The 11,147-nt window shown below is 35.9% G+C and overlaps 2 protein-coding genes across 2 annotated transcripts; both read right to left on the bottom strand.

Moving 5' to 3' along the window:
• Positions 1 to 2,787: 2,787 nt before the first annotated feature.
• On the bottom strand, positions 2,788 to 4,410 carry LOC145685144 (uncharacterized). The gene has a single exon (XM_081757493.1). The coding sequence runs from the start codon at positions 4,408 to 4,410 to the stop codon at positions 2,788 to 2,790; it is 1,623 nt and encodes a 540-aa protein (XP_081613619.1).
• A 447-nt stretch (positions 4,411 to 4,857) lies between these two features.
• On the bottom strand, positions 4,858 to 10,515 carry LOC145685143 (uncharacterized). Its single transcript, XM_081757492.1, has 3 exons — positions 9,949 to 10,515; positions 8,697 to 8,853; positions 4,858 to 5,752 (listed from the first exon to the last, which is right to left on the bottom strand). The coding sequence occupies exons 1-3, from the start codon at positions 10,513 to 10,515 to the stop codon at positions 5,256 to 5,258; spliced, it is 1,221 nt and encodes a 406-aa protein (XP_081613618.1). The 3' UTR covers positions 4,858 to 5,255.
• Between the last annotated feature and the right edge of the window lie 632 nt (positions 10,516 to 11,147).

Below are 11,147 nucleotides of genomic sequence, written 5' to 3'. Positions count from 1 at the left end.
CCACAGTTTTCAGGTTTTCTTGAACACGCCTCAATTGCTAACAGTACACAGTTACATTGATGCTCTGATCAGCTGGTAACAGTTCCAGATGCACGATGCCGCGAGCAGTTCACCAATCACACAGAAGAATCTTCTGGTGCAGTGCTGGAATCAGCTGTTTGGAACCAGTTCACAGGATGCTAACCAATGATGATAGGACCGTGGAGCTTCGTACAGGACGCACTTCTCATCACATGTAAACACCCTGTCCAAAAAATGGCTCATTCCTCAGACGAGACAGCACAGAAACACAGGTGTTTGCTCGCGTTGCCTTCTGGTCCGGAGTAGAATCATGTGGACCCGTCGACCCAACTTGTAGTACTTCCCAAGCTGATGGAGATGGTTTCTCCGCCAAGCTGCCGAATGATTTCTCCACTCATACTGAATTGTAGTCCCAGTTCCTCACATGTCTGGCCATTGTTCTCAATTGCTGCCTGAAGATCTTCATTTTGTACATGTGTTGGACTTCCGGCACGTGGTGCATCTTCGAGTGTTTCGTCACCGTCCTTAACTTGTTAAATCACTGCTGCACTCTCCGCGTAGTTATGACATCCTCACCAAAGGCCTGGCATATTTTCTGTCCCGCTGCAGCAGCGTTACAGCATACACGCCCTTATTACGCTCTGTAGAAGACCCATGTTCACTCTGTCCTTATGTAAGTTCACGGTGTAACTGAACTACCACACCGCTAGTATGTTGGATATACCACACCAATAACTGATCTTCGCTTTATCTCCATTGGCATTCAGCTCACGGTGTGAGAGCCAATGAACACAGACCTCCACAAAAAAGCGACAGAACTTTCTTGGTTACCTTTATAGTTAACTGCCTTTTCACCATATGTAAATAGGAGATATATACATATGAATTTAAGAGAGCAATTTATATGTCACTTCAATGCTTTATTTGCAAAACACACACACACATATATATATGTGCAGCAGACAAGTATAGCTTCCATTAACCATCAAACATATGTAACAATCTAAATTTATAAAATATCCAAAACTACACAACACTTCTGTTGCTAACCATGTCAAATGGATGTCTATTTAATCTGTACATAAATACAAATAAACATTGAATAAGCTAGTGGTTTCCATATGTCTGTACGATGTAAATGGAAGAACACGTGTGCAGCATATAATTTACTGGTGTTTTTTAAATAAATTTTTTTGTGCTTATTTATTTCACATGTATTTTATCATGTCACATCTGCTTTTACAAAGAAAAATACTTTACCAAGAGTCCTTATACATATATATTTGGTGTTTACTTCTCTTCCCTTGGGGCATCTTCTCATAGAACAACAGTACACTTGTATGGTCTTAAATTCTGCTTTAATACTACTGTACGTTTGTCTTAAACACCATTCTGAAACTACTACAATTTTCTCACATTTACACTGAAATGATAATAGTCACTAGATATATTTAATTTTGAATACAGTTGCTTTGTATTGAGGTTATATATTCTCTTGACGACAGTGCAAGACGTTGTGAAACAAAGCATTTTCATCATTGAGTTCCTCCTATTGCCCTTATTATGGGCTATCCAAGCACTTAGATGACCTTGTCGATGTTGGTTAACTTTAAACAGTTCAAGTCATCCACTTCTTGACACTGTTGCTGCATATCTACCTACTTGATACTAATTTCAGCCACAATAAATTGTGTTTCACTACAGCAGCAGCCATGCAGTATTTTTCTATTAGTTTTTAACCATTACTGCAGTTTTTTTTTTTTTTTTTTTTGTAAATAAATCACTGTATCAATGAACTTCCAAGAAGTCACAGGTTTAATATAAATTTTACTAAAACGTCGCATTTTTATTATTTACCTGTGTATGCAGTGCATATATCCCCCCTCACCTGAAAGCATTTTCAAAGAGGGCAATTGTCCATCGATCTTTACATTTTGACCTATTTCCAAAACTAAAGTCCTGTGATCCTCTTTTTTTTCTTGGCTATAATATTCAGAGTATAGTTTAAGTAAAAGCATTGTAATGAGTTTTAACGATGTTTGTAATTAATTTAAACCACATAGTGAATATTAATTAAAAATGGCTACTTACCATGAATCCTCCCTTGGAAAACCTAAATATTTTTCATATGTTTCGGAACTCGCAGCTTGTTCGGAAGGAACCAGCTACGAGTTCCGAAACGTATGAAAAATATTTAGGCATTCCAAGGGAGGATTCATGGTAAGTAGCCAATCTTTTGTTAATTAAGAATCATCCTCTCTTGCGCTCATATAATTATATAATGAATATTTTAGGGAAGAAAGAAGATAACCGGATTGCAGTCTATAAATTGGTTAACATGTGAAGATCGATGGAACATTACCTGCTTCGAAAATGCTGTCAGATGAAGGGCGAAATATCAGCAAACTATACACAAGTAAATAATAAAAAAGCCACTTTTTAGTAGTTTCGAAATAGTAGTAAGTATATAAAGATATACAGTAAGAAACCTTGTAAGAAGGATGATAGAATACACTTAAAATTAATTAACATCGACAAGATCTTCTGTGTGAGTTGACAACCCATGGAAAGGACGATATGACTTCATTAAAATATTGATGCTTAATAATATGAATTACAGGTATGAAATATGATTACTTAGTAACACCATTACATAATTATTCATAAGTATATACTGTATACAGAATGATAACACTGATAATTTTGAGTTTCTTTTATGTTTACACAACAACCAGTTTACAAGATTCACCAATTTCAAACTGTTTTCTAATCAATTGGCCATCGAAGTGTAATGTATTTTACACCATCAGTCATCACTGTGTAAGTGTGTGGCAGTGGTGTTAACAGCTCATCATACTTTACAAACAGATGGTTATTTGTTACACAGACCTCGTAAGCAAAAACATGTTCATAGAAGGCAATCGTGTCCAAAGCTACACAGGAAAAAATTATATCATCATCATGAATTATAATGTCTTTTACTTGACCAAAAACAGGAAGTCCATTGGATTCATCAATGTCAAGTGCAATTGTAGAAGACAAAGAAAAGGTATGGCCCTTCACTTTAACCTTTGTAACAGACATAAGGTCTGCTTCAGAGTGTAATGCATACCTCTGCTTAACCTCTATTGCTGTATCACTGTTAAACCTCCTCTTTTTTCCATGAGAAATGTGATGTGTCAAATTGTTATTAAGAAGTAAGTCATTAACGAGTAATTGATTTCGTATTGCAATTGATTTGCAGACATTTACCCTGCTGTGTGAGACATTAGCCATGAACTTTGAAATTCTATGTCTTGCTTCAAATCTCATGGTCCATATTTGGTTCAGTGGTCCAAATTTTTTCATCATTGCAGGGTAGTGGGTGAGGAAATGAAACTTTGGTTTCAAATGACATTTTGTCAATGAACAGTACATTTCATTGAACTCTGCTATCAAAGTTTGTAGTTGAATCACAGTATCCTCATAAACCCTGTTATTTAGAAGTCTTTCTGTAATTTTGCGTAATTGAATATACAACAGCCAAACATAATTGTTAGTGGGTACGTAATATCCCACCAATAGGCCAAAGTACCTCACCAAAATAAGCATTTCGTGAGCTGACGTCTTTATGTTTATGTTCCCCCCATCAATCTGAATACAGTTTGTAGGTTTTGAATTGGAATCTGGACCATAATTAAAGTTAGCAAGGTTCATTTGCAAAGTCTCAATGGTAATTGCTTTACTTTCTTGTACCAAATAATTGACAATGAATGACATTACATAACGACAGCAACCTTCAAACCAATCATGCATTATGTCGACAGCAACATTGTTAAACAGGTCAAACCCTTCAAGGTTTAACCACACACATTTCTCCTTTATGCCAGTCTTAGATACATCATTTACCTGCAACTGATCTTCATATGTCAGAACACTCCTGAGCAAAGTGGGAACCTCTGTGGTTAATTTTTGTAATTCGTTCTTATTTGCATTGCATATCCTGCAACAGTGATTACCAACAAAATTTGAAACAAAACCCAGAATACTGTTCAACCCTAAATTGTCACCAGTTATAGCAGGAACAATGAATTTTTCAACACCTTTAAAACAGCTTGTTGATACCTGTACGCCAGTTTTTCTTAGGAAATTCAGTTCATCTATTACCTTTTGAAGCGTAACTGCATTTCCAAATTTTGTTCTGTCAGCTGAATGAAATAAAGATACAAGGAAAATATTCTTCAACTGTGACACATAGTAAGGGGGCAGAAGTGGAAGTGAAAGATATATAGCACCTAATTTATGAATTCCAGCATGTGACCCCAGTGCGTTCCCAATTTCAACATCATCAAAGAAAATAATAACAGGTACTACTAATGTATGTCTTGAGTATTCTTCTGAAGGCTGCATGTTCTTCCATACAGAACCATGAATTATGTTCAAAAGAGGACTGCCATGTCTTCACAGTTATTCAAATATTGCAAGTAGTTCAATGTTTCACGTATAAATGAGTCCTTACTGAAAAGTTTTTGTAATAATACTCGCAATGGAATCATTTGCATAGTACAAGGAACAGATTCTATGTTGCTACCACAAGCCGTGTGTCTTCTTTCCATGCGTTCCCCAATTAAAACTTCCTGTGGACTAATGTATGTGCCTAATACCTCAAAATATTGTAAACGCTTGTAATCTGTTTCAAACCCGTTTAGAGGTTCTATTGAGAGAACTTCTTCAAGAGCTAATTGAAACTTACCAGGCAACTCTTCTACACCTGCGTGCTCTAAAACCATTGCTTGTAAAGATCTCTTCACATTGTGAATAAATAAGGATTTCATTCCATCAACCATAACTTGTACATGTGAACGGCTAAAAGTTGGATGTGCATACAGTTTAGAAATGAATTTACTCATATGATCCTCCACTACATTTTGTACTGTATCGTTTGTGACAACTTGACTACTTTTCTCTACAACAGGCTGTGACAAATTACCACGTGACTGCAATACAGTTACATCACTGTCTGCTAACAATACACTACTACTCCTATTACTACATTGCTTTTTATTTTTATGTACATTGGATATGTGTCTTTGCAGTGATCTATTATATGAAAAATACCTGTAACAACCCTCATATATACAAGGAAACATGGTACCTCTTGCCATATTTTTGCACACATTTCTTGTATGATATTGAATATCAGATGGACGATTGAAATTCTTTTTACATGCAAAACAGGTAAACATTATGTATCTTTATTGTGGTTCACTTATGCCTAAATCAGACATGAGACACCAAACACCTTGAGTCATTCTATCATGAACTGTTTTAATACCATAAAATCCCCTTTGCATTAACAACCAGACACTTTCTGACTCCTCAGGATACCTAGCACTAGTAGCATGAAAGATTTTGAAACATGTGTCAACAGCGCTTTGTAATGAATTGAATTTGTACAAAGTGTTCTCGACGACGACATAGGAGAATGTAACTGACGTTATGTCCTCACCCACAAGAACAACCAAAGGCTGAAATGTAGCCCCCAGTTTTTGTAGTTTTTCTTTCCTCTGTTGAATTGTGTTCTGCAGGTGACTGTCAGATGTAATGTGTGTGATGAATCCATCACGTATTTCCAATTTTGATGGGCGCCATGTTGTCCTCTTACAGTTCCTCTTGATGGGTACCACAGGTAGCAACAGTGGCAGACAAATCAGAGCAACATTTGTCTTCACGTCAGGTGAAATGTCCTTATCTGAAATCAGTAAATGGTGAATTACATGACAGGTCTCCATATAAGTGAGGTCATTTTTATGTACTATCTGTGGCACATAAATGAAAACTTAATTCACTGTTATACGAAAGCAATTAAATAAGATGGAGAGGATGCTGACTCGGTAGTAACTTCAGTTTTACACACTTTACAAGCTGTAGATGTTTTAAAACTTTTTTCAACAGTGCCAATGATATGTCTATGTAATCAGATTTGTGGACTAAGTTCTCTTCCATTCAAGACTTCCTACAAGAAGTTGCAGTGCGTAAACAAAAATAAAGGCCAATTACGCACTACTTTTAAAACCAAAAACATGTCAATATCATTATGTGGCACTTCCCGGTGTGAGGGACGCTTACTATCTACCGATTAAGCTCAATACTTTTGTTTTCTCTCAAACGTCTATATAATAGTTTATACTCTATGTCTTGCAATACTGTAAACTTTGAACTTAAAATGCGATTTTCGGCAAATTCATAATTTTCAATTTAGCTGAAACTTCGTAGAAACACGTTTCATGATGTGTACAATTAAAATCAAGCAAAAGAAAATGTTTGATTTTGCTGTTCATAAATAACATCCGCTTAATAGAGTATCAGAGGAACTGTTCCAAAATTGCCTAATTTTCCCGTTTGCGTTGCGCACATACAATTTGATGTGAGAAGAAATCGTGGCCTAAGACCTTCACATATAAATAATGGTGGCCATAACTAAGAGTGAAAGGCGCGCATTTGATTGACATATTTTTTTGTATATCGCTCAAAAGAGGGGGCGCGCTCCGTTAGGTTTTATGCAAATGAGATTACACATTGAACTCGACAAGCACCATGAATTTCATCGCACTCGAGTGTGCGGAACAGAGAAACAAATCGGGTCAAATTCAAGGGACGTACCATTTCCAATGCTCAGACTGGCTTGATATGAGGCAAACCTCTCGCAAGAGAATGCCGTAGCCATGTGTCGTATTTCCGCTGAATGGTCTTCTTATAGATGAAATAAGTGGAAGCGAATGCTAGTTAGGATTTCGCACATTCTACACCATATCTTTAAAAAAAACATTGTTCGAAGAAACAAAATGATCATTGCACTAGAGTAACACGTGCTATTGAAAGGTACAAAATGATTTATTCATTACCGGAGCTGTAGTACAAGGTTTTCCTTACTCCCAGTACCGCTCAGGCAGTTGAGGTGATTATTATGTACGACGTAATGTATTATACAAAAGTACTTGTACATAAGTATGCAAAAGGGTTTAATTGCCGATTTCCTCATCCTCTGACGAATGGTTCATCGATATCGCTCAAGAGCCTAGATTCGTCTTCTTGTGAATAAAATAGTCTTCTTGTGGATGTCTTCGGACGTGCTACATTTCTTTGCCCATTCCTAAGTACCAAATAATGAGCATGACATGGGCACAACCTCCAACTCTCCATGTTTCATTTGCACATTGACAAAACTATCCTATAATGCAATCGTCCCCACCCGACCAAGATCGCATAAAACGAAAATGCAGTACTTTAACCGATTACTGCGCCTTGAGTGGATATGCGCACGAACAACGTAAGGTGTTTGATTCATATAAAGCCACTCTGAGCATATGACTTTGACCCGATTTGTTTCTCTGTTCCGCAGGCTCGAGTGTGATGAAACTCATAGTGCTTGTAGAGTTCAACGTGTAGTCTCACTTCCATCAACCTTCAACGGAGCACGCCCCTTCTTTTGGGCAATATACAAAATATATGTCAAAAATATGCACGTCTTATGGGCATTTTCATTGTATTGTTGACCCATTTTTGGTCATGTTTCACTGAGCTATGCCCACCAGTGTTTATATGTGAAGGTCTTAGACCACGACCTCTTCCCACACCAAAGTGTATGGGTGCACCGAAAACGGGAAAATTGGGCACTTTTGAAACTGCTCCTTTCCCTCTGGTCCCCTCCAATGATGTTTTAAATGGGTTTGACTAGGGTGACCAGATTCTGACAAGTGAAAAGTAGGACAGAAGCATAATAATAAATGATAGCCTGTGCATCGGCAATACGTATCTCTTTGTTTCATTTCACGTTAACCTCAAGGCAATCATTCATTTTTAAGAAATCAACACATCTCCAAATACTTTCATGTCGAAATACAAGATTGTTGAAAGAATTTCAAACAATTTAATGGAGTATCAACAAAAACAATAAAAAAAGGTCACGATTGGACTAAAAGAATTTTCTCTCTGCCTATTCACAACAATGTATTTAGACAAGTAATACTACTGAAAGAAGCGCAAATACTTCACACTGCAAGTCGCAAATAGATGAATCAAATTTATTTGTACTATAATCAAATATCATTTGCATTATAATTAATTAGACACATAATTAATACATACGCTTGTAGTTTTTTTTAATGAACGTATAGTGAAACTTCGTTTAGGGCTAAAAACTTACTTTTTAAAATTGATTTTCAGAGCCTGGGATTATTTTAAGAAATGACAGAAAAAGACTGGCACGAGGAAACTCCAGTTAAATTGATTGGCGTCACTGCTGTGACTTGAAATAAGTGACCAATCCTGCCTTACCGACATCTCAACAAGACTTTCTCAGTAAAACCAACTGCATTACAAAACAATGGTTTGTCGATTGTTTTATTTTCCTAACAATAATTTTTTGAGCAGTGTTGAAAAAAAAAAGTTTATCATTCAGAAAAAAAGTGCCTGTGATTCGATATGTTGTGAATAAAGAATGAAACATTAAAGTATTGCAAATAAATTTAATCAGGACTTTTAAAAAAAGGACAAATCTCAATTTTCTAGATGTCTTTGGAACACACAGGAAAGCTATTTGAAAAATAATACTGTACTGCGAAAATCAGTACGCCTGATCACCCTAGGTTTAACTGTATTACAAAAATAAATAGTGCTTGAAGCACTGTACTTACCATGAATAGCACAGATGTACGGTGCTGAAAGAGAATGTATTTCTTTCAAATTTCTTTTCAACTCCAACAAATGCAGAATTTTGTCTTGAAATAGAACAATTCTGTTAAACAAATTGTCTTCAGTACCAGGGTAAAGGAAGGAGTAGTCCTCCAACAGCTGCAAAAAGAGCAACATTATTAGTAGTGAGGTATCACGATGAAATCTTAAATATGAAACAAGTGTAAAATTTCTCAGTAATTTTCCTACAGGAATGAAACATCAAGTTTTCCTATTCATTTTTCATAATAGTAATTAACGCATTAAAAGATAAGCAACCGATGTGTCAAACCTAACAGGAAACGGGCAAACTTTTTTTCTTAAAAAAATTAACCATTTCTGTACATTAAAATTACCTGCTTAAGTTTCTATTTTTCTTCAATATTTTGGTAATATACTGGAACCCTTTTCTGGAAGATTGCTACGATCAACATTCAAGTTGTGCAAAGCTCATGTAGGCCATTCTAAGTTCACAATGACTAAAACCAATCAAGTTCACATCCACTAAAAACATATGAACCTTTTGCCATGGTTCTTAAGAAAAATAAATAAATAAAATAAAAAATAAAAGACAAAATTTCACAGCACCAGTAAGCAAGTGCAAGGAGACTTCAATTTTAATCTACAGACATAGTTAATTATTTCTATGTGTCTTTTTTTTTAATTTCTCACTTTCAAGTGGTTCAAGTTACCAAATTGGAAAGAGAATGAAGAAAATCAATTACAAAACTCGCATTTTTTACACAATGTTACAATTCAGCAATTTTACATATTCACAAACAACCAAATATAATAAGATGAAAGTAATGGTCAAGGAAAGTAAAATCTACGTATCAAATCAAGACCACATGGTACCTTTCTCTAGCAGAATACATGATATAAAACTGTAGTATGGAGGGGAGAGAATAGAATATAAAATACAATTAACATAATATATATAGCTATTAACAGTCAAAATTTTGATGCAAAAACTTTAACTAAATCTAGCTCTCACAGCTTAAAACTGTGCCTGAGCGCAATTATGGGTGGAGCTGTTTCCTTGTGATAGTGGTCTGTACACATGTAAATCTTACATGTTTTTCCCCACCTCATTATTCGGCCTATATGTTTTAATGAGGACAGCGTTGAATTGAAATGAACACGTGTTTTGTGAAAAATGAGACACCTCACTCAGTTGTTAAATACTTTGCAATAGTACAGTAACAGTGCACTTACCAATGTATAACCTTGTGGTGTTTTCAAAACAGGGTACAAGTCAAGGTAAGCACCAACCGTCCCAGGCTGTTCCAGGGCTTTCAATCTAGCTTCTGCTGTTGCTCTCCAATTATCGCACACAACATGCCAGGGATCTAGTGACGTTCTGAGCCACTGTAACTTCTCATCTATTACTGGGTCTGGAATGGGTTCTTCAACAATGTCTGTGTCGTCACCTAGTGAAGATGTATGTGATGCAGAAGAGGACCTTCTACTTGGAATATCTCCTCTCTTTCTTAGAACTCTTCTTCTTGAAATGTAGGCCTCATACAACTTCCCAGAAGCATTGCGTTTTGTTTGGTAGTTCGTGGCTCCAATGTAAGCTGCGTAATACACAGATGGTGATTCTTTCCCAAAAATGGTTGCCATTTCATGTGCCCAGCGTGTAAATTCACCTCGTGTTATTAGCCGTGTCGGATTTTCTTCTAACTCATGCTTTACTATAAGTCGTGCTAAATTACACCTTGAAGCATTATCTAGTAAACCATTGTTCTTTTCTCCTTTAGCAAGAATGGCTTTTCCATCCATTGTGCATTGCAATATAGTAAGCACCTGCAAGCAACGAAAGCATTATGAACAAGGATATCCATGAAGTCCCTAATGAAAGAAAACGAAAAACAAATATATTTCATGGCTTGCATCTCCATTTGAAAACCTAATCACAGCAAGATTTGAGAAAGTATACACTGACCTCACATTTTCTGATTCATAAGCGTATTATTTTTATCTTTTTATTTCACTGTAGTTTGCATTTTCCTCTTACATTGTAAAGTGAACCTTCAAAACTTTTAATGAAATATAAATGTAGTGCAAATGTAGAGAATGAAAATGAATTATCAGTAAAAACAAGGTATAATTTCCCTTAGGGTTTCTTACACGAGTCCTCCAACTGGAAGTGTTACCTAAAATTACCTCAACTGAAGAGAATGTACATAGGGAAAACTTGAGCATGAATATCTTATTATAATATCAGAGTGACTAATCACAAACGCAAAATCACAATCAGGGTCTTTTGGGGAGAGTTTGTCAACAGGAAAAAGTCCCTTTATGTTCCATTATCCCACATTAATAGTACAATACAAGAAGGGATTCGACAAAACATTTCTTAAATAGCAGCAAGGGAGTGTATCTAAAAATAAAAAAAAGATATGTACTTTTAC

Source organism: Thermobia domestica, chromosome 5, assembly GCF_964235325.1.
Source record: "Thermobia domestica chromosome 5, izTheDome1.hap1.1, whole genome shotgun sequence".
Classification (NCBI taxonomy): Eukaryota; Metazoa; Arthropoda; class Insecta; order Zygentoma; family Lepismatidae; genus Thermobia; species Thermobia domestica.
The sequence above is the reverse complement of the archived record's forward strand: the minus strand, read 5'-3'. Positions and strand labels throughout refer to the sequence as shown.

Bases quoted from the DNA above. Each gene is read 5' to 3' on its own strand.
- LOC145685144 (XM_081757493.1), bottom strand. From the start codon at position 4,410: ATGCAGCCTTCAGAAGAATACTCAAGACATACATTAGTAGTACCTGTT.
- LOC145685143 (XM_081757492.1), bottom strand. From the start codon at position 10,515: ATGGATGGAAAAGCCATTCTTGCTAAAGGAGAAAAGAACAATGGTTTA. The intron at 8,854-9,948 runs GTAAGTGCACTG...CTCTTTTTGCAG, and splicing joins CACCACAAGGTTATACATTG to CTGTTGGAGGACTACTCCTT. The intron at 5,753-8,696 runs GTAAGTACAGTG...TACTGATTTCAG, and splicing joins GTACATCTGTGCTATTCATG to ATAAGGACATTTCACCTGAC.